Source organism: Strongylocentrotus purpuratus, unplaced genomic scaffold, assembly GCF_000002235.5.
Source record: "Strongylocentrotus purpuratus isolate Spur 01 unplaced genomic scaffold, Spur_5.0 spur5_scaffold_1, whole genome shotgun sequence".
NCBI classification, from domain to species: Eukaryota; Metazoa; Echinodermata; class Echinoidea; order Camarodonta; family Strongylocentrotidae; genus Strongylocentrotus; species Strongylocentrotus purpuratus.
Genome location: NW_022145594.1, coordinates 750,000 through 773,749, shown reverse-complemented (window position 1 = coordinate 773,749; position 23,750 = coordinate 750,000). Strand labels below are relative to the sequence as shown.

General features: G+C 39.8%; 1 protein-coding gene across 2 annotated transcripts in view; it reads right to left on the bottom strand.

Moving 5' to 3' along the window:
* SFRP (secreted frizzled-related protein) overlaps window positions 1-23,750 on the bottom strand; it is a 38,768-nt gene that overhangs the window by 3,100 nt on the left and 11,918 nt on the right. For both annotated transcript variants that reach the window (XM_030976910.1, NM_214507.1), the window contains 10 exon segments: window positions 19,255-19,302; window positions 18,590-18,717; window positions 14,908-15,163; window positions 14,038-14,439; window positions 13,232-13,525; window positions 11,891-12,103; window positions 11,101-11,250; window positions 9,586-9,729; window positions 8,698-8,847; window positions 7,749-8,099 (listed from right to left, as the gene is read on the bottom strand). In XM_030976910.1, the coding sequence (XP_030832770.1) occupies window positions 7,749-8,099; window positions 8,698-8,847; window positions 9,586-9,729; window positions 11,101-11,250; window positions 11,891-12,103; window positions 13,232-13,525; window positions 14,038-14,439; window positions 14,908-15,163; window positions 18,590-18,717; window positions 19,255-19,302 (2,136 nt within the window).

The following is a 23,750-nucleotide window of genomic DNA, read 5'->3' as shown; positions in this document are numbered from 1 at the left end:
TTATTATTATTATTTCGATTGGGTCATAATCTAGGCCTAATCGAGCCGGAGAAGGAAACGCGCATGCGCCATTTAAAGGAATGTTTAGAGTTCTAGATTCAGATCATTTCGCATTCACTCTATGTAAGATGTCACTTTCACATGTCACTCATACAAACTTGTGCGCCGGGAAGTGACGCCTCGTGTGCAAAACCAGACCTACATCCGCGACTAAACTAGTCCAGCCTCTGTACTGTTTCCGGGTAGCGCACCTAATCAGCTGATAAAAAACACCCTCAACGTTAAAAGTAGACCTAGCAATTCCTCTCATTCTGGACCCCGATCACATGGACGGAAATTTGGGGGATTGCGCGATCAGTGGAGAGACCGCGCTGTGTGTGGGATCAGTGGAGAGACCGCGCTATGTGTGGGATCAGTGGAGAGACCGCGCTGTGTGTGGAATCGATGCGTGTGATAGAAGAATAAAAACAAAGAATGGACTGAATCTGGACTACGAATAAAATAGTCTTTTAGCCGCAGTATGAGTTTGATATCATGCAAACACAGATGCAAATTAACAGTGCATGGAAACATATTACTGAATCATTCATAGGCTTGATTGATGCCTTCATTTTGTACTTGACATTATTATTTATATACTAGCAGGACCCGCGGAAATCCGCGGGATTCTAGAGGGGGGCGGGGGGTGTAAATAGATATATAGAGATCGTCAAGAACTTTATTTGCCATTCAGGCCATTAAAAAAGTATACATGTTTAGCGTCCCCGCCCGCTTCCTTTTTGGGGGCCGCCTCCTATTTTTTTTTCTTAAAAATTTTTTTTGAGAGAGAGAAAAAAAAAACAGCGTCCCCGTTTGCTTCCTTTTTGGGGGCCGCCTCCTATTTTTTTTATCAGGTGGGCTGTATCTATACAGACCACCTTATAATTTTGTTAAAATTGCCTTTATTATTAGGTGGTCTGTTGAAAACAGATCACCTATTGTTTTCGTCAGAATTTTCTTTCTTTATTAGGTGGTCTGTCAATGACAGATCACCTATTGTTTTCGTCAGAATTTTCTTTCTTTATTATTATTATTCTTTATTTTTATTTATTTCTCCCCACTTTTTTGTGTAAAGGATAACTCAAGATCGGTTTAGTCAATTTCTTTCAATTTTGGGACGGTCATAGGTCATTGTCATGAGACGTGACAGCAACATTTTCAAGGTCATCAAGTCTTCATGACGTCATCCAGGCACCATTTTGTGTTTTTTTTGGTACTTTTTACTCATGATCATATCTTCATAACGGAAAGGCATTTGTCATTCATATTTATCATGATTAAGGTCAATATCCGTCCGGTCAATTTCAGGTCAAAAAACGCGCGCGCATGCGTACGTCCGGCCGTCAGCGCGCGCGCAAAAAATAAAAATGCTCCAAATCGTCTCAAATTATTTTTGCATACGTTTTAGGCCATTTTAAGCGTTTCTAAAAAAAACGCGCACACGTGCATGCGCGCGCGTTTTCGCGCGTACTGGTATTTTTCAACATAAAATCGCCAAATTTTCTCTGTCATCATATTTGGCACATTTTTCCAAGCATTTTGATACCTTGTTCACCTTTTTCTGCCCAGTAATAACGGAATGAGTGTCCGTTTAAAATAATGTCCGTGCGTGCGAGCTCTTGTAATACATAGCATACAGGGGCAAAAACATGCCTATACAAAATCCATTGTAGCGCTTTAGGATGCAAAGTGAACCCAATTTCTTTTTCATATGTTGATAGAATATGAATTGGAGATATGATTTCATGTCTCATTTGACCCTCAATTAACTCATGACGTCATCATAATGGCCTCCAAACTCAAAATTTCAATTTTCATATTATGACGTCAGCAGATTTTTGGAAAATTGATTGTATCTCTGTAAATGTTGATCAATTTTCTTTCAAATTTTGATATGTTCTACCTGAGAATATTTTCTACAAATGCAGTCTTCACGATATTTCATTTTGACGAAGGCATCATGGCGTATTTTTAAGATTAAAGGAGGCATGTCAATTTTTCACATTTTGCGTGTATTCTCTATGGGACATGACTTTTTCTCAAAACTGGATTCTACATTCTCGTCTTTGGCGAGCAATATCTCCGTCGTTTTATCTTTGTTTACGCTGAGCTTTGAGTATGTTGTAGCTGAGACAATAAGCTATCACAAGTGTGGCCTTTATTTTTCGATCAGATGCCGGGATCATGCTCATATTTCACTTACAAAGTGGGATTAGAGAATTCCATTTTCCGTTTACGTGTAATCTCTATGTGAAATGTTTTGGTATATCGGTATACGCACTTGACTTCCGACCTCGAGGTCCCTGGTTCGAGTCCAGGCGTTTCCAAAAAAAAAAAATTCTTCACTTTTTTTTCTTTTTGACCTTTCAATGATCATAAGAAATGAAGGCAGACCACCTAATTCGTCCCCATGACGAATTAAATGTCTAGTTTATTTATTATTATTCTTTATTTTTATTTATTGTTCCCACTTTTTTGTTCACAGGATAACTCAAGATCAGTTTGATCAATTTCGTTCAATTTTGGCACAGTCATAGGTCATTGTCATGAGACGTGACAGTAACCTTTTCAATATCATCAAGTCTTCATGACGTCATCCAGGCGCCATTTTGTGTTTTTTTTTGTACTTTCAACTCATGATCATATCTTTATAACGGAAAGGCATTTCTCATTCATATTTATCATGATTAAGGTCAATATCCGTCCGGTCAATTTCAGGTCAAAAAACGCGCGCGCATGCGTACGTCCGCGCGTCAGCGCGCGCGCAAAAAATAAAAATGCTCTAAATCGTTTAAAATTAATTTTGCATACGTTTCAGGCCATTTTAAGCGTTTCGCAAAAAAAAGCTCGCACGCGCGTGCGCGGGCGTTTTCGCGCGTACTTGTATTTGCCTACATAGAATCGCTGAATTTTTTCTGTCATCATATTTGACACATTTTTCCATGCATTTTGATACCTTGTTCACCTTTTTCTGACCAGTAATAACGGAATGAGCGTCCGTTTAAGATAATGTCCGTGCGTGCGAGCTCTCGTAATACATAGCATACATGGGCAAAAACATGCCTATACAAAATCCATTGTAGCGCTTTAGGATGCAAGGTGACCCCAATTTCGTTTTCATATTTTGATAGAGTATGAATTGGAGATATGATTTCATGTCTCATTTGACCCTCAATTAACTCATGACGTCATCATAATGGCCTCCGAACTCAAAATTTCAATTTGCATATTATGACGTCATCATATTTTTGGAAAATTGATTGTATCTCTGTAAATATTGATCAATTTTCTTTTAAATTTTGATATGTTCTACCTGAGAATATTCTCTACAAATGCAGTATCCACGATATTTCATTTTGACAAAGGCATCATGGCGTATTTTTGCGCTTAAAGGAGGCATGTCAATTTTTCACAGTTTGCGTGTATTCTCTATGGGATATGACTTTTTCTCAAAACTGGATTCTACATTCTCGTCTTTCGGGAGCAATATCTCCGTCGTTTTATCTTTGTTTACGCTGAGCTTTGAGTATGTTGCAGCTGAGACAATAAGCTATCACAAGTGTGCCCTTTATTTTTCGATCAGATGCCGGGATCATGCTCATATCTCACTTGCAAAGAGGGATTTGAGAATTCAATTTTCCGTTTACGTGTATTCTCTATGGGAAATGTTTTGGTATATCGGTAACGCACTTGACTTCCGACCTCGAGGTCCCTGGTTCGAGTCCGGGCGTCTCCAACAATTTTTTTTCTTCATTTTTTTTTCTTTTTTGACTTTTCAATGATCATAAAATTGAAAACAGACCACCTAATTCGTCACCATGACGAATTAAATTTCTAGTTATTTATTTATTTTATTTCTAACCACTTTTTTGTTAACAAGATAAGTTGAAAATGGCTCAATCAAATAACTTGAAATTTGGCACACATATGTATAGGCATATGGAGAAAACACGGTAAGGTTTTCAACCTTGACCTTGACTGATGACGTCATCTAGGCGCCATTTTGTGAAATTTTCTGAAAAAAAACTCATGATCATATCTTCATAACCAAAAGGTATTTCTCATTCATATTTATTATGATCAAGGTCAATATCAGTCCAGTCAATTTCATGTCAAAAAACGCGCGCGTGCGCGTACGTCCGCGCGTCAATGCGCGCGCAAAATTTTTAAATGCTCAAAATCGTCTCAAATTTATTTTGCATACGTTTTAGGTCATTTTAAGCATTTTATAAAAAATCGCGCGTACGAGCATGCGCGCGCGTTTTCGCGCGTAACACCATTAAAAAACATAGAATCGCCATTTTTTTTTCTTTCATGATATTTCTCATATTTTTTCAAGGAATTTGATTCCATGTTTATCTCTTTATGACCATTATTAACAAGATGAGCGTAAATTCAAGATAAATGTCAGTGCGCGCGAGCTCTTTTAATACATAGCATATATGGGCAAAAACATGCCTATACAAAATCCGTTATAGCTCTTTGGAATGCACCGGGATCCTCAATTTTTTTTCATATTAAGATAGAGTATGAGTCGGAAATATGATTCCATGTCTCATTTGGCCATTAAGTGTATCGTGACATCATCACAATGGCCTTGGAACTCAAAATACGAATTTGCATATTATGACGTCAGCATATTTATGTAAAATTGATTGTATCTCTGTAAATATTGATCAATTTTCTTCAAAATTTCGATATGTTGTAGCTAAGACAATTTTCTACAAGCGCAGTAATAACCATTTTTCATCTTGATGACGTCATCATAGTGAAAATTTTGATTAAAGGCCTCATGTCAAAAACTTCATAATTTGCGTGTTATGCCTATAGAAGGTGAATTTAGTTCACGTTATGAATCTACATGATATTGTCTTTTAAGAATTTGTAAGCAGTATGTCGCTTATTTTTGCTCTATTTTGTCTCAAATGTTAGTTGACCAGCCCACCTATACTTGTTCCAAACAAGTATTATATGTCTAGTTTTTTTTTTAATTTTAATTTTAATTTTTTTGAAAGAAAAAAAACATGAAGAGCACTGCTAAAATGTATTTCTGATTTAAAAAAAAAAAAAAAAAATTGTCGACCGCCATCTTGAAAAATAGCCTGAATGTCAGGAAAATGTACGGAGCGGCCATTTTGAAAGAAGAAAAAAAAAAAAAGGCCTCCTCATTCCCATTTTTCGAAAAAAACAGGACGCTAAACATGTTTTTTGTTTAATTTGGCCTTATATAAAAAAAATTAAAAAAACGATCCAACTGTACCGGTAGTTATTCTTTAAGCCACTGGAACTGCGTAGAGTTCCGTAGTGTGGCGTACCGACTACGCAGAAATTAGGCTGCGTATTAATGGGAAAATTGTCCCTGTGTAGGTTATGCGTAAGCTGGCGTACAGGTTTGCTTATGGTTGCTTACTGTGTGGAAAACTTTTACTGCTTTGTCGATCTGGCGTAGGGTATAGCGTACTGTTGCGTAGTCATGTAGCGTAGTGTTGCGTAAAAAGGCGTACTTTCTGCGTCGAGTTTCTACGTCGAAAGTACGCGAAAAAAATTAAACATGTTGAATTGTTTTCGTTCATCTTGCGTACCCCTTTCCGTCCCTCAGCATATAGTAACATAGGCCAGCGAAGTTGGTACGCAACACTACGCAACTCTACGTATTAACCCCACGCTAATTAGTGACCCGCAAGTGTCACAAATAAAGTATTAAAAATATACTCATCTGACCCTAATTAAATGCCTAAACCCCCGAGCTTTCGGGGGTTTATGGCCCCTTGAAACCCGTGGACCCCACGCCTATATTATATATACACTCAACTCAGGACCCGCGGAAATCCGCGGGATTCTAGAGGGGGCTCCATTTCAAATTTTGGGGAAATTTTCGGGGGCTACTTTTTCAACTTTCGGGGGCTCTTTTTTCTGGGGCTACTTTTTCATTAATTCATCAAAGGATAGGCCTACACTTTGTTGAGATTTGTTTAGTAGGCTAAGGTTTTAGGCTTACTACTTCATAATTGCCTATTTAAAAAAAACACAACATTTTTCTAGTTCAATAACTAAGTTTTCATGCATTGATTTGATGCAAGAACTGTAACGTAATATAGACCCTAGATTGTGATTATTTCTGACCATGAATTTCGATAATCATTTTTCAAAGTAAAATTTTCACAAGAAAATCAGACAGTAGTTTAAAAACGTAGACATTAGTAGACCTAATACTTTTACTAATTCTAAGCTCAGGTTTCGTAAATCTATTCACGAAACTATATTGAAATCGCGGCAATAATGATGCAAACCAACAGATAACAATTTCAAAGTGTCAAATCTCTTCGACTCAAGCTCAGCTCAGCTGAACTCACACACACTCCAGGAAGGTCAACACCGGCGCCGCAGGCGTCGGACGCCTACGGTGAGCGGTGCCTGTGTTGGAGCTTCCTGCAAGCTCATCTCAACTCTCACACACTGCACAGCAGCACTGCACTGTGTGTTGACTGAAGGCAGCTTGCGACTAAACTGTCAGTCCAATGGTTTTCTTGTAAAAACTTTCCTTTAGAAAATGATGATCAAAATTTTATATACATGTCCGTAATAATCACAAAATAAGCTTTGATTTCATACCTCCATTCACGAAAACTATATCAAAATCGCGGCAATCATGATGGAAATAGGTCTCTAAGTTTAGACGTCGACGGGAATTAGCCCCGTGTATTTCTCGGGCTTTTGCAGCTAGTACAAAGCACACCCTATAGCAAGATGGCTTACTCGTGTGTAATCCCGCCCTTTGCATAGAGCATTTAATACGCAACATAATGTGAGTTGCTCGTCGTCTGTCGTGTGTCTCTTTGATACGGATGTAATCTTGAATATGCATGAGGTATCTCTGTCGTCACGCATATCATGCATTATGCATATCGCGTCTGTTTTCGACCTGGACGTCGACACGGAGGAGGACCTCGGGCGGAGTATAGCCAATTCCACAGAGTAGACTCTCCCGCGGACGATGGCACCGGGCACCGGGACCCCGAGGGGAGGGTTCAGGAGGAGATAGCTGCACCAACTTCGGTCGGCGATCTCATTAAAAAACAATAGAATACAAAGGCTGGCGGAGACGTCGCGCCCCCCGCGGAGCCTTAGCGTATTATTATTATAGATAATGTAACACTAACATTTATTATGTACGATTAACATTTTGGTACTGTTGTTCTAGCTCTCTATTGGGTAAAAGTACTATGCTTCACACCTAATGGCTGCTAGGACAACGGCACCAAAGAGCCTAGAAAAATGTATTAGTCGCGTTAAAAATTAACCTTAAAAATAAAGGTGAGTTCTGGTCATCTGATTGCACTGTGAAAGAAAATGTGTGGAATGGTTCAGAAAAAGTTGATCATGTAGCATATAAGTATTGGTGTGAACTGCGAAGTTCTGGAGTCATCAAAATCATAATAAATTTGGCCCAGTCTTCGTAAAGTAATAAGCACTCACAGAAAGATGTATATGGGAATACACAAATGGTGTCGGGGCTACTAACCTTGATTTCCTAATCTTTCTATGCTCATTATTCAGCCAGTATACAATTTCTACCAAAATTGTATGGTAAATGACATTTATTTGTAATCTTGAACATTCAGTGTAAGTTTCGTTTGATTCTGTGAGAATTCATTTTCTTTCTTTTTTACCAGAACTCACAATTATCTTTAGGTAACATGCTAACTAACCTTGCGGTGGAATGCACGTTCCTTCTGCCATTGAAGGGAAGTTGCTGCACTGGGCCTTCTCTGGCCAGACATGTTGGATACCAAGGATAAAGACTGAACATTCTGTCATGGCTGCCCGACATAGCTCCGAACACGGTAAGACCGGGGCATCTCCACATGATGGGAAGTGAAGGGAACAGACGAAGAGTGGTAAGTTGACTGGTGAACAACCCATAGCTAGGAGTGGTAAGAACTCAAAGGATGCTAACTCAGCTTCAGTGGGTGTCATGTGACCCATAGAGTTAGGATAGAGTGATGCAGAGTATGGTAGCACCATGTCACATTGGGCTGATTCAAGGGCTTCACACGATCCTGGAGAATAAACAAAAACAATGTACTTTTCATTTAATACAGGACAAACAATGTATGTTTTGGAGGCCTACATGCATGTACAAATGCATGCACTAAAACCGGCCTCTAACGACGGGTGTCCTTTGCAGACAGGTAGATACGCATTATGCATCGTTTCTAAGGGTCTGCTTAATTAAAAGTAAACGTACTGAAAAATGTTTATATGTTGACTGTAAACCAAATTTCGGGTAAAATAATCTGAATAACAGACAAAATGAAATTATCTGATTTAAGAGTGACACAATAGTGCTACATACAATCTGGGTACTGGGTTCCATCTATACCCCCCCCCCCCCCACTCCGAGAACGGACGGACCCCATGCGTGTTACCAAAATGTCCTTTTCGTAACAAAAGAAAAAGATCGACCCGTATTGACTTTGCACAGCGGACTTTTGCTGAAAGGGGGGGGGGGGGGAGTGCTGAAAAAGGCTTGTATAACAATATTGACTTTACACATCGGACTTTTTCTGAAAAGGGGGTGTCGCTTGGAACACGCATATGCGTACCCTAAATAACACTGAGTGGGGGGGGGGGGGGGGGGGCATCTATATGACTTACTTGGTAGAGAGATATCCATGGTTTGTTCTTCGTTGCCTAGTCTACATGAATAGACACCCATGTTTTCTACTGATAGCGATGGAATGGTAAGAGCAGCTGTCTGGGAACCGATGTGTTCACTATATGCGACGCCCTCAACGGCAGGCATGTCTGAAATAGATAAAGATATGATTGACTAACTTCCGGGTGAAATGACTGGTAGTAGGATGCTATAATATTGGTCGGCTAGAGTAACAACCACGTGCACACATACGTACACACTCGTACGCACACGCACATACTCATCATATCATTTAATGATGGGAACATGAAGACTACTCAAATCAATTATCCGAATACGGTGAAGAAGAACTCCTGGTAATATAAAAACGAATCACGCAATGTAATGTCAAACTTGTCCCATTATATGGGATATTGACGTTTTGATCCCATGCCAGATGAGTGATTTATTATAACTACATTTACATTATTCACGGGATTCCAGTGCTAATAGCTAAACAAAAATATAATATGAACTTGAAAAATAACACACCCACACCCACACATTATAGTGTTCAGAAATGGTATAGAATGCAAATAGGATTTTAAACAAATGTTTTCATTTGTTTATCCTTATTAAGAGGGGAGCCATTTCAACACCAGTTGGTCTCCAATGGGGTCCTGCGAGTAAACGGATGGTACAATGGCAATGTTGTTACCATCAACCAAAAACATTTCTGCGATGACATTATTACAACATATTTTAATAATTTCATCGCAGTAATGTTTTTGGTTGATGGTAACAACGAACATCAGGGGGAAATCGGGGGGGGGGGGGGGGATAGTGATAAACTGACGGGTTTCACACCCCTATTGATTGCATGAATAATAAGAGAAAGACGGTATTACCACGTGTTTTCATGGATACAGATTCGCCTCCAGGATTCATCCACTCTGGCCGGTTATCCGGAGATGATGAAGAGCAGTATGCAGTAACCGAAGAGTTGATTTGTTTCTCTATGTGTCCTTGACCTGGCCGGAGAGTTAGTTCCTCTGGAGGAATCACAAAACAAAGACAAACAATACAAAAAAATGGACTGCAATATACAAAGGAAAAACTATACGACTACCGTTATCATTACTCAAGTTTATAAAAACAAACAATAGTAATAGAAAATATGATCAAATCCACCACTCTCATACAATTTTCAGGCTCTGAGCCCCTCTCAGCCAAGAACAGAAATAATAATCCTGATATGGTTACATTCGGTAAAACAGACGAATCCTTATTATCGCATTATTATTTTTTATTTTAATCATTATCATTAACAAATATTTAGAATCCGGGTTTCTCCACAAAACGACTGCTGTAAATCATGACATTCCGGGAAATGTAATTAATAGATGATCTCTCTCTCTCTCCCTCTCTCTCTCTCTCTCTCTCTCTCTCCCTCTCTCTCTCTCTATCTCCCCCTCTCTCTCTATAATCTCCCCATTTCTCCCTCTCTGTATCTCCCCCTATCTCTCTCTCTCTATCTCCCGTTCCCTCCCTCTCTCTCTCTGTATCTCCTCCTCCCCTCTCTCTCTCTATATCTCTCTCTCTCTATCTCTTCCCCTCTCTCTCTCTCTATCTCCCCTTCCCTCTCTCTCTCTCTCTCTGTATCGCCTCCCCCTCTCTCTCTATCTCTCTCTATCTATCTCTCTCCCCTCTCTATTTCCCCATTTCTCCCTCTCTGTATCTCCCCCTCTCTCTCTCTATCTCCCCTTCCCTCTCTCTCTCTCTCTCTCTCTCTCTCTGTATCTCCTCCTCCCCCTCTCTCTCTCTCTCTCTATCTCTCTCTCTCTCTATCTCTCTCTCTCCCCCCTCTCTCTCCCCACTCTCTCTCTATCTCCCTCTCTCTCTTTATCTCCCCATCTCTCCCTCTCTGTACTCTCTAAAAAAATTGAGTGATCACAGACGTCACTCCTCTGGAGAGTGAAAATGTAGTGAAAATCGAGTGTACATTTACTCTTTTCTTCTTAGAGAGCATATCCCCCTCTCTCTGTTGATCCCCTCCTCCCTCTCTCTCCCTCTCTATCTCTCTATCTCCCCACTCTCTCTCTATCTCCTCCTCCCCCTCTCTCTCTGTATCTCCCCATCTCTCCCTCTCTGTATTTCCCCCTCTCTCTCTGTATTTCCTCCTCCCCCCTCTCTCTCTATCTCTGTATCTCCCCCTCTCTCTCTCTCTCTATCCCCCTCTCTCTGTATTTTTTCCTCCCCTCTCTCTCTCCCTCTCCTTATCTCCCCATCTCTGTATCTCCCCCCTCTCTCTCTGCATTTCCTCCTCTCTCTCTCTCTCTCTCTCTATCTCTATCTCCCCCTCCTCAATCTCTCTCTATCTCCCCCTCTCTCTGTATTTCCCCATCTCTCTCTCACTCTCTTACCGTTGGAGAAGCAGTTCTTGCCGACTTCTGATCCTAAAGGAAACTGATCGCAATCCAATGTTTCAGGCCAAGTGTATCCAAACTTAGTCATCAGTGGTAAACAGCCTACACGAGAAGACTCACACAGCTCCCGACAGGGCGGCTTGATACCTAGGTCAAACACAAGATGAAAATCATTGCTTGGTCTGGCATACCTTCATTTACATCAACTACGTGAAACTACGTGGAACTATTTTAAAAGATCTTGAATAGCGCTGCATAGAAAACGTTTGTAAAGATTGAAGAATCGACGTCAGGCAATTTCAAAGTATTACGTAATCAGCACGTGATTTCTAGAGTACATACAATGAGTGAGTGACGTCACTCTTGAGTTGATTTCTCGAAAGCCTTTATGATTGTGTTTTAATGTCATCTTCTTGAATACCACAGAGTAATATCTTTTTTGGACAGCGATTTTATTCACATTTCTATTGTGACTGCAGAGGGATGGAATACAGGAGTTATAAAGAAAATAGAACAATTCATCATCATCTTCAGAAATTTGGAGTGCAATTATTAGCAGCAATGGCTTAGGGTTTCCTTTTGATAAAGTTTAATCTAAGGCAGTGGACCGATGTAGGAAATGTTGTGGCTACAGCATGTACCTTAGGTTCACTCAAGCTTTGAGCATTGGATGCTACTAGTCGGCCTAGAAAGTGGTTTTATGTGAACTTGTTTAATGGTGACCTTTTATAATGGTGAACCTGTTTAGTAGTGACATTGTATATTAGTGATCTTAAAACAAACTGACCTTGTGGGCTTGATTGACCTGTACATGGAGGCATATAGACTGCACAGAGGAAAGCCTCTAGATCCAACGAACACTGGACTTGGATGAGAGGAGCAAACTGCGATAATTCCAAATAGGCAACGTCCTGGTTTGCATGCTGTAGGAGATTCGGGAACTGGGTGAAGTCATATTTCATATCCATACATATAGGAGTAGAAACTGATTCACAGTGATCTAAACAAGGAGGACAACAAAAAACATTCAAAAGAATAATTATTGTAGATTAAACTTTTTTACTTTGAAAGATGCATGTATGTCCTTTGTAAGAGATTGTTTTTAGCTGAGTGTTTATGATTTACCTTTACAGAGAAGGATGAGTTCTGGAAAGAGGTGAACAATTATTTGTTAGCGTTATCATTGTATTATGCAAGTGTGGACGAACATCAGATAAAAAATGTTCCATGAAAAGCATGGCTTTTCAAATGCCTTAACCCTATCTAGCCCGGGGGAGGGGGGGGGGGGGCTTTAGAAGCCCCCCTCCCCCTCGACATTTTTCGCAATAATTTTTTAACGCAAGAAAATCTTGCACTGAAATTTTGTGACTTTTTTCTTTCGAGTCTTGCGCATCTTTTGAAAGAATTGTTTTGAAAATCGGACCTACCATTACAAAGTCACGTGTCCTTTTGTCTTTGCATGTCAGCCCGAAAATCGCTCATTTTTGTGATTTGTGTACAAAACATATGGAAATCTCATTTTTCAAATAAAGAGATAGAACATTAGTTATTTGGTCTTGCTTATAGTTAAGGTGTTTATTTTGGGGTCAAATAGATGAATTATAGTTGGAAATGAAATAAAACAACAAAAACAATTAATACATAAGTTAAAAAACAAAGAAGTACATAAGAAATTATCAAAACAATAGATAACATAAGGAATAACCTGGCTCTTCCAATTTGTTTGTCCTTTTAAAGGTAGTCTTTACTACTTCAGCTAGAAGGGATTAGACCACCCAGAGAGCCATCGAGGTCACTGTGACAGGTGGCTATCTCATTAACTCAGCTCTCATTTAACATAAGAAAAAGAGGATCATGGGGGACCAACAGGCACCGATTTGGGAAGTTTTCTATATAGAGGGAGCAAGTAGCTACAAGTAGGAAAGTGTGCCTTTAAGGCACTGGCAGTGACGTCACATGGTGCAGTCTTCAAAACGCCATGTTAGATCTAACAAAGTGAGAGCAATATGTTGCGTTGATTAACTGGATATAATTATGCGTTAAATGCTTTCACAGGCGTGATTAGTGGAGGTAATAAAGCTTTAAAAAATAACGCTTTGTGTGCAACGCAACGGACATTGGTACTTACCAGCGCGCTGAACATATTCAGGTACTGTGGCATCCACGTATGCGCTAGCTCCCCAATCATTGACGGCACGGACCAACAAGGTATACTGGGACTGCGTCATGAGATCGATGGTAGCTTCGTCCTCTGTATCAACGACCACGGTGCCCTCATCATCTCCCGCGGAGTTGAAGAATGTGATCTCGAGACCGTTAAAGCTAACGTTAGGAATGTCAGGTTGTTGGGAGAAGATCTGTGCCTGAGATACGGCAGGTCTCGAGATGTTCATTATAACTGGGACAGCAGGTGCACGGACATCTGAAATACAAACAATAAACTCATTTCATTCCTTAGTATTTCATTTCTGGACCCCGTCTTACATATAGTAACATTTGATTGAAGTGATCGCATAATGCATATCAATCGCAAACCTGTACTAAAAAGATAAGGGTTTGCGAGTTTGTACTTGCGATCGATCCGGACCAAACGAAAGTCTTTAAACGATACGGCCTCGTTTACAGATATTGTCATATTGGTATATGAAGTGTCGAACATGACTGCTAAAGGCCTGGGGGAGGGGTACTCATATTTTCTGACATACGGGGGTGTGTCGCTCTAATAGGACACTTTTTCGCCAACAAAATCCCTAAACTTGAGTCCCATTTTAACAACAATACCATTGAAAAATTGGTCCGTTTTTCAAAATTTCATTTTTTTGTCTTTCTCGGGTGTTAAACATGCAAAAACACGAAATGACCTTTAAAAATGGTTAGGGGTTTCGATGATTCAGCAGCACACCCCGGTCAAAATTGAACCTTGTTAGTACTTACCCTCCACACATTCACCGTCTTTCTTGGATGGATAGTTCCTACATGTGAAGATATCTAATCGTCCAATGGACAGCTCTTTCATCGCATCTTTACAATCCTTGGAGATCCTTCTACAAGTCTCTTTACAAGGTTTGGTGACGTCACCAGTCTCAGAATCACATTTGGGCAGGTAAGCTGCGCAGATGAGAGGCAGAAGGTCGTCTGAGCATCCCGATAGGATAAGTCCAGTTAGTGACGTCATATCTTGAGCCATCTCCTCGGGTGTGGTATGACCGAAGATGTTGGGGAACTTTGTATGAGTGAATCCCATCTGACGACATTCGGGTACTGTGACGTCATAACATAGTTCAGGTTCCTGCTGTTCCGTTACCTCTTGAGCCTCGTTCAATGCATCGAGTACCCCTACAAGCAAAGGTATCATTTGTACACGTTAAATAAAGGCGAAGAGTTAGAATGTTTTTGTTTCGGCTGTGGTACCCTTTCTAAGGAACAAATTATCAGTGGCTGTGAGACAATACCCTTAGGATTGTTGAAATGTGAAAATATGTAAAAGAAAGTGATGATACCCTCCTTCAATCCCTGATATTCCTGATGAAAAGTGACAAGATGAGTGTCATGAATGAACGATCCGATACAGGCCTATCAACTTAGTGGTGTACAAGGAGAAAGCTTTCAGTCTTTATCAGAATAAAACGGCTTTTATTTATTTTACACCTCTTGACAAAATCATATTTTTTGTCTGATACATCTTATTCTGGACAAATATCAACAGCATTTTTCAACTTTGACAGTTTATGATCTGGCGGTGGTGATAAAGAAAAGTAGGGCTACTTAATTGAACACAAAGAACGAAAGTAAATTATAACTAACTCATTTCAGGTTCGGCACACCTAGCTGGTCCTTCGGTTGCTATGGCAGGAAACCTTGAGCATTCAAATTGATCGGGCCATGGCATACCAACAGTTTGGAAGATGGGCATACATTGATCTCGAGCTTCCTCGCAGACATGTCTACATGGAGGTACTGGTACGGATACATCGCCTACCTCAAGGCACGGTGGAGCGAACAACGTACACACAAAGTCTGCTATGGGACCACAGCCTATTGCCACCAATGGGGCCAAACTCTGTCAGGAGAACAATGAAATAATATATATTCAAACAAGGTATTGAAGTTTAGGTATAGGATGATGGAACAAACCTTAAAACGTCGTACAAAGCCTAGGCAAAAACAAATTATCAGATATTTCAGATGCTTTTTGAGTCGAACTTAGATTTACTTCACTAATTATATTTACTGGTGCATAAAACTGACCAGCAGCACAGGATTAAAAGAGTCATTTTGATAAAGAACTTTTAAAGCCCCACTGCACTACTTATTTATATATATAACACACAATGCCTAATCGGAGCATATTGGTCCCCCATGATCCCCTTTTTCTTATTTTAATTGAGAGCTGATTTGATGAGATAATCAACAGTCAGTGACCTTGCAGGGAGATCTAATCTCCCCTGGCCAAGCTAGTGGAGACAAACTTAAAAGAATTCTTTTTTTTTTGGGGGGGGGGGGAGAGCACATTTTCCTTCCCCATTTACGAAAAATATTTAAAAAAGAATAACAGTAATTGACTGTTTAAACAGGATAAAAATCTCTTGAGAATATTTAGCACAACAACTTTGTTATGTACACATCTTGCAGAATTTAGTTATTAATTATGAATAGCAATTTCCCTATTGTAATTTGTAACATCAAGAAAAATTGTGACCTTTTTTATTCCTTTTTTACACGGGCAAGTCAGTTTGTAAAGAATACAGCAGCTTTTGAAGTAGTGCTGTTAAATTCCAGAATTGTTAACATTTTTATCGCCAAAGAACCCTGCCTGTTATTGCACGAACAGGAGCACAACCAGAACGGAAATCTAATTGTCGATGTATTGAATGTAGCACCTGTTATGGTGGAAGAGTGTAAATAGCACATCAGGGCCGGCAGCAGGGCGCATTTTGAAAACCTACGTGAGGCCATTCACATTCGGACTTTTCGGTACGTTTAGTTTACGGTGGAGGAAAGAACTGCGAGGGGGTTTCACAACATTAGATTAACATCTTACTTGAGTTTAATTGGGCCAATGCATGGTCATATTTTTTAACGATTCGTGATCCCCAATTGTACATTTAGGTCAGAAAGTACTTTGTTAATCATCTACGTTAAACATATAAGGAAACATATTCCGATGGACAAGAAAAGCAAGTGATTGGATCCCTCCTGCACCATACCCTCTATCGGTGGCAGTGCTAAACTGCAATAGATTTTATGGAGACAATGATCAAATTTTGTATAGACAATTTTTGTAATATTATCAAGTCTAATGCACAAAGCATTGATACGTGCCTAGTTACAATTACAAATCATTCCATTCACCTGTTACGAATCTATATTATTAATACGCAAAATCGCCGCGGGGGTCCAAAACGGGGCAAAACGGTTCCTCAAAAACGCCTTTCCCCGACCGCGCCCGCCTCCGCCGTGGCGCGGGAACGGCGACACAATTACACGAGGCATGTCTCCCGTAACCCGCGTGCCACGTCGACCCCGCGATCGACGTCCATGCCGTTAAACGTGGTATTCGAGGTTCCGGGGAGGACGGGTGGACGAGAGCACGGCGGGCGTCGCGGATTGCCAGGAGGCGACGAACTCGCGAGAGCGAGTCGGTAAGGCGTGCATCCGCCCTCTGTGCAATCAACAAAGAGACACACAGCGGACGAGAATCTACTTCTGTCAATGGATGTAGCACATCACGTAGTAACGGATGTGGCTTACCCCAAGTTTAGATATCTTGCTATAGGATATGCTTTGTAGCATGTGAGAGAAATACACATTAACAGATGAATTACCCGGGTGATGGCATGTAGAAAATGCACGCTTTCACGGGTTGGGCTTACCTGTGTTATGCGTCTTTCTATAGGATATGCTTTGTAGGCCAGGCGGACCTGCTTCGTGTACGAACGTACGTGTATAATGTGTGCGATGATTCTACGCTCACCGTCACACGCACAGCTCAGTCGCTTCGACTCTGATTCTATGATGATTGCTGTGATTTGTATATAGTTTACGTGAATAGAGGTATGCAAGCAGGGTTACCTTGGTATTATCCTGTCCATATTTACTGAATTTTGAGAATCATTCTTCAAAGTAAAGTTTTCACAAGAAATTCATCGTAATTGACAGTCCAGTTGCAAGCTAGCTACCGTGGGGCTCGAGTCCACGCACGGACAGTGCAGTGCGCTACTGCTGCCGAGCACTGTCGGAACTGTGACTGTGTGTGAGCTGAGACTCGACAACACTTTGAAATTGCTGTTATTGCCCCTATCTCAATATAGTTTCGTGACTATAGAGGTATGAAACCTGAGCTTAGATTGTAATTATTCTGCCCATGTATAGTTTTATGCTGAATTTCGATAATCATTTTTCAAAGTAAAGTTTTCACAAGAAAATTCGGATGGTCGTTTCAAAATATAGCCATGCTGGATAGAATACTTTTACTATGATACAGTTTCTTCATCAAATCAATGCATTAAAACGGGTATTATGGTGCGCCATTCATGGTCAAACAGCGTATATTATAAAAATCGTCTAGACCCTATAGAAATATAATCAAATTTTATTTTTCGATAGCACATAGGCCTCTTTCTATTTACCGCCCCCCCCCCTTCCCCTCCCCTAGAATCCCGTGGATTTTCCACGGGTCCTGCTAGTTATTATTATTTCAATAGTTCGAATTCGAACTGCATACATTGCATGTTGTTAGGTAGGACAATTAAGCCATAATGCTTGTAATACCTTACAACAATTAGTGTATGTAATTCACATTTTGATTATTGAAATACAATTATTCATAACAAGTGAATATAATAATTTGTAACATGGCACTTAAAATTAACACAGAGGATAAGCAAAATGTACATATCCAGAATTAGCTTACACTGTGTGTTGACCCCTAGTATTCGACGCATAATTCTGGACTGAGAATAACCAAGTTTCGTAGAAAGGCAAGATTTCATTTCCGAAATCGAAACTTTGAGGATCTTTTCAACAGAAATTTGATGAACATATTTGCATACTTTGAACATCTTTTAAAGGTAAGCAAATGAACATCATGTTGGAGGCATATGCGACCCTAAAATATTCAATGATCGTTTCACGGTTGAAAACGAGTCTAAAGTGATAAAATTGAGAATAATAAACTTGTTATGTTGTATAGCTCTCTCGCAAGATCGATATTACTTTAGCCTTAAAAGTAAACCAATGTTTCTTGACTAAAATCAACCGATTTTCTATTCCCGTTTAATAATGATATATCAGAACTGCATATTCCGATATTTTCATGGTCGCAGCTACCATTATATGACTGTATAGGCGCTATTTGAAATTCATCACGAATATGACAATTTCCCCCGGTCCCCCCTCTCCCCTCACTGTCTGTACCCCCCCCCCCCCAACGCTAGTGATGCTACGCCAGTGAAAAGGGACATTCCAGCAGCGATAGAGGACTCACCTCGGAAGCAACTATAGCATCTTGTTGTGTCATCATACCAGCTAGGTTAGGGAAGATAGTTTCTGTGTATTGAACTCCATTCTGCAGACAGAGCGGCATAGTCAGGGGTTCACACTTACTCCGACCACCTAAAACACAAATAATTCAGTTATTAGAGTCGTTTGACGATGGAAAACATGCAATTATGAATAAAAATACTTCATACTAGGAAGTTCATACCAAATTTCAAAAGAATAGGCACGCCTAGTCATGCATGGATAATATTACCGTATTTGAAATAATTGAATTCTTTTAAATTACATTTCTGAATCATTCGATCTGATCTTGATTTGATTCGATTTGATTCAATTTTAGTCGATTCGATCCCAATGAATACGATTCAATTCAATTCGAATATCTAGGTGATTCGATTCCATTTAATTTGACTCAATATGATTAAATATCAATGGATCCGACTAGATTCAATTTGATTTGTAGTGGTCCGTTAACCCTTTCCCTCTCTGGTTAAACATTGACATTACGGAAAGTGTTTGAAAACTATTCATCATATGACAAATGGAGCCGTTCATTGATATTGTGGGGAAAAAAGATATTGAGCTGAATTATGAAGCTTCGTCCTTTTGAATGAGAACAGCAAATTGCGAAATGTAAAAAAAAATGCTTACCTATGACTACTGAAGATGAGTTCTGCAGTGGAGGTTGTCCAGTAACAACTAGAAAGAAACAACAAAAGTTATGTACATTTATTGAAGGCGAACATTCAATGGCTCTCACGTGCATCATGCAATCACACGAGCTTTGAACGAAAAACATGTTCAGTGACTGGCGTATCCAGACCCTGGCCTCAGGAGGGGCAAAACATTCAGGCATATTTTGTTTCTTCATTTATTTATTTTTTATATTTTTATTTATTTAGTTATTTATTCATTTTTTATTTATTATCTTTATTTATTTTTTTTAATTTTATTTTTAATTTTATTTTAATTTTTTTTTTTGAGGGGGGGGGGGGGGTGGGTGAGAAAGTGCATATATTTCAAGCGTTTCCAAGATTTATTTAGTTAAATTGATTACGTACAGTGTAGCTGCAATATTTTTATTTATCATCGTAGGGACTATAGGGGCTGCAAATATGTGTCAATTAGGAACGAATCTGCCCCTATCTTCTTCCTTCAAGTGCGCAAGTGCATTCTAATACGACAAGCAGATATCCTGACAATGGCAGTTATCAGCGTTTTTGCATTTTGGCATCAGTTGTTAATTTAAGGTCAATATCAAATTAAAAGTCTACTACTTTATCATCATTTTGATAAAAGACGAACAAAGGGTCATCGGAAACAAGATATATTATGTAGAGAGGGCATCAACACGGTCTTTGCCCTATAGCTTGTTTCGTTCCTTTTCAGTTTAATAAGTCTATATGTAAGTTATACGTCATAGCCTAGCATAGAAGGAGTAATAGAAAGAAATGTTAAAGCATGCATACTCCGCATATACAACTGTCGCCTTCTGTACTTTCCTACAACATGTGCTCTTAGAGTTCGAACTATAATCTCGTCTTGTGTTTTCTTCCCCGTCAGTTTGAGGGCCTAATGAGCAATCACTCAGTGAATACACGTCGCTCATCGCAGTAGGTGGGGTTGCTAATCACATACAGGTGGGTCTAGTTAGCGCTCACTCTTAACCTTCACCTTCTGGTCCGCTGTAAGCCTCTTGGTCAATCATGTCTCGGACCACTACGGGATTTGAAGGGAGGGGAAAGGGGGGGGGGGGGCTATAAGGCCATGTACTATAGCTGATCCCGACACAGGCACACCAGTAGGTAGCTGGGCTAGGCTTCTCTCAAGACACAATGATTTGTTGATAAAGTGTCAAATTAGGGTCTGTGCTTGCAGACTAGGGGTGGGGGAGGGGGCATGTCTACCTTATCAAGTATACAAAACCATGCATAGACATGTAAATGGTAGAAAAGACTAAAACTACCTATTGCTAAGTTCATGTATGGAGATGGGAGGGTTCATGTATTCCGAATAATCATGATCCCAAAGCAATTCCAATGGGTTTGTTCATAACCTATCAAAATGTGTGAACATATGGCATAATTGACTATTAATAACATACAAATCGGAACTTAATTTCGATGGGATGTGCAACAGGAACAGGATATGAAAATTGCCATTGAGTTGATGAATGGAAATCCTTTGCAATCGTTATTTTCTATACAATGGCCTAGCGTCGGTTCAGGACGTGTTGGTTATCTTTGAAAATGATAATTTGTTTGTCTTGTATTGTATTTCGTATACATTATTTGGACTCAATCTCATTCAGTACAAAGCACTGTAGAAAACGGGTCTCTGAAGTTCGGGGCTACTTTCCAACCTTGCTTGCATGAAAATAACACTCTTTAATTTGTTTTGAATTGTTGAAGTTGTGATCAATCAAACACATGAATTATTGGCAACTCTGTGACGTATCTTGCTAGCTCCACTCTCAAGTCTCATTTTCCATATACGAACAACAACAAATCAGTAATGTTCCCTCAATTTTGTTTCTCGATCATACATGCACCCTAGTTTTAATTATTGCAAATATGTTTCTATAACCCCTGTTTGGGTAGATAATACTGATAGTATATGGAATTTTAAGGAAATAGCAAATTGGAGAGGAAGAAACGTCACGGTGTTGACAGTTTGTGTTTGATGAACTTATAAATTCACAACTTACTTATTTTTACTAAGAATTTGCTAAAACTTTCACCTACATGTTCCGCTTATTTTTCTGCTTCTATTACATCCAACTTCATGGCAGGGTGGATTTCCCATTTAAAGATGAAGTTGAGTTCTGGTTGCATTGTGAAAGAAACGGTGTGGAATTGACCAGAACAGATTGATCATCTAGCATATAAGAATTTATGTGTATTGCAAGGTTCTGGAGTCATCAAAATGATAAGAAATTTGGGCAAGTCTTGGTAAATTTACAAACACTGTACACAGAAAGATGTATATGGGACTACACAAACACATGGGGTAAAAATCCTATCCAGATTTTTACGATGTTTCATGTCATATTTAGAATATGAAGGCATTTAAATAGCCATGCTTTTCAGGGAACATGTCTTATCTGATGTTCTTCCATACTTGCATAATAAGAATGATAACGCTCAAAAATTATTTTTTCACCTCTTCCCAGAACTCAACCTTCTCTTTAAGTATTGCTTCATGTTGGGTGGGCCTGTCTTCAGTGTACAAGTGACGGGGAATCACCCTGGTCTCTAACCCACTCAGCTCTTATCCAAACATGTCACATGCTACGTGAGTGATGGATAGACCTCCCAACAACATCACGCACTAAACGGTTCGGTTCGGTGGCGCTCTATTCTCCAGGCACAGACTCTTATTTGATAGTTAAACACAATTCCAAAAATTCTTGAGTAGAGCCTAGCTTTGTTAGTCTCTAGCTATGTCAGGATGGTCGGAACATAGACGTCTATGGTCGGAAGCAGCTAACGTACAAAGTATATGGGATGCAGAAAACCTTGCTGTCGGCATAGTCTCTCAGTTCAGACACTCTCTTACACACTATGACCGTTAGGGGTCTGTGCCTCCAGACTAATCACCCACTAACATGAACAAACTTTACTATAGCCACTATTTCTGACACTACCTATCTATACAAGAAAACTCCTTAGTCAGTTCAGGGCATACCCTGGTCAGTTGCCACTACCAAAGAACTCAAAGTTGAGGCAGCTCCCTGGCCGAGACAAACATCATGTAACTGCAAACCTACGTACATGTACATGTACTATTGATATATTCCATTGTATCGTGTTTTCAGTGATACCTATAACCTGTATTGTTGTTCCAATGATCTCGGCTCAGATGTTCAATGGCGATGGCGTAGCTTTGAGCCATTGAGCTTTTTTAAGGGGGCGGACACTGGAACAATTCCTCTTTTGGTGGGGGGGGGGGGGGGATCCCTTATAAAAAGAACCAATTGTAACCATGTTTTTTGTCCAAGTTACCATCCACCATGATTGTAACCATGGTATCAAACAATAACATTCATTATTTGATGACTCTATGTTTATCATTGCTTGATACCATCGTTACCATGGTGGATGGTCATTTGGAAGAAAAAACCATGGTAACCATACTTTTTTTTAAATAAGGGATACCGATAGTCTGAGATCACTAATGCCACCGATTTGATAGAGGAGGGAGTCTGTTCCCCATTTTTCTTTCTCAATTTGTTTGTCTCGCCATGTATGGGACCGGTTATGGACACGTGCCCCCTGTAGCTCCCCTACTGATCAATATCGACCTCTAATAGAATATATTTTTAAGGGGGAAGGGGCGCGCACAAAGTTAGCAAAGTGTTCGCTGTCAGCAGCCTAGGATGCATGCACGCATAATTGCGTGGGATGCCACTTCCAATAATAATTACTCACACAGATATTTATCGGAAATCCTGTACGGACGATTAAAATAACACTCTGTAACTTTTGATATAGCAATACAGTTAGATAATGTGATTAGCCCCTAGTCTGCAAGCAAAAACCCTGGTCAGTCGTAAAAGTGAGTCTGCACTATAAGACTACCTTAGGCCATGTACATTGTACTGTAGCTGCTATACTGACACAACCAGTAGGTAGCTGGGCTAGGCTTCTCTCAAGGCACAATGATTTGTTGAAAAAGTGTCAAAGTAGGGTCTGTGCTTGCAGACTAATTAGCCCCTCCCATTCTCATTTCCTTTTCGATATAATAGTGGTTATCTCTTTAATGTGTGGTATGTCCATAATGGTGTCCGCTGTCCTTGGTAGCCAACCACAATGGCTAAGTTCAAAGATCTTTTTTTTTACAATGTGTCGCTATATGTGTTTCATCATCATTGAAATGCAAGGAAAAAAATACTTACACAATTTTGGGGGCTACTTTCCAAGCTTGCTTGCATGAAAATAACACTCTTTAATTTTTTTGCATTGAACTCTATGCAAATTTTTTGGGCTCTTTTATGACTTTTGGGGGCTCTTTTGGGCATTTCGGGGGCTATTTTGCCCCGAGCTCCCACGTATTTTTTCACTGTTGAAATGAATGAAGCTTGTATAAGGTGACGTCTCCACCCCCCGACCATTTTCGATTGAAAGCACAGTGTATGTTGCACTTGA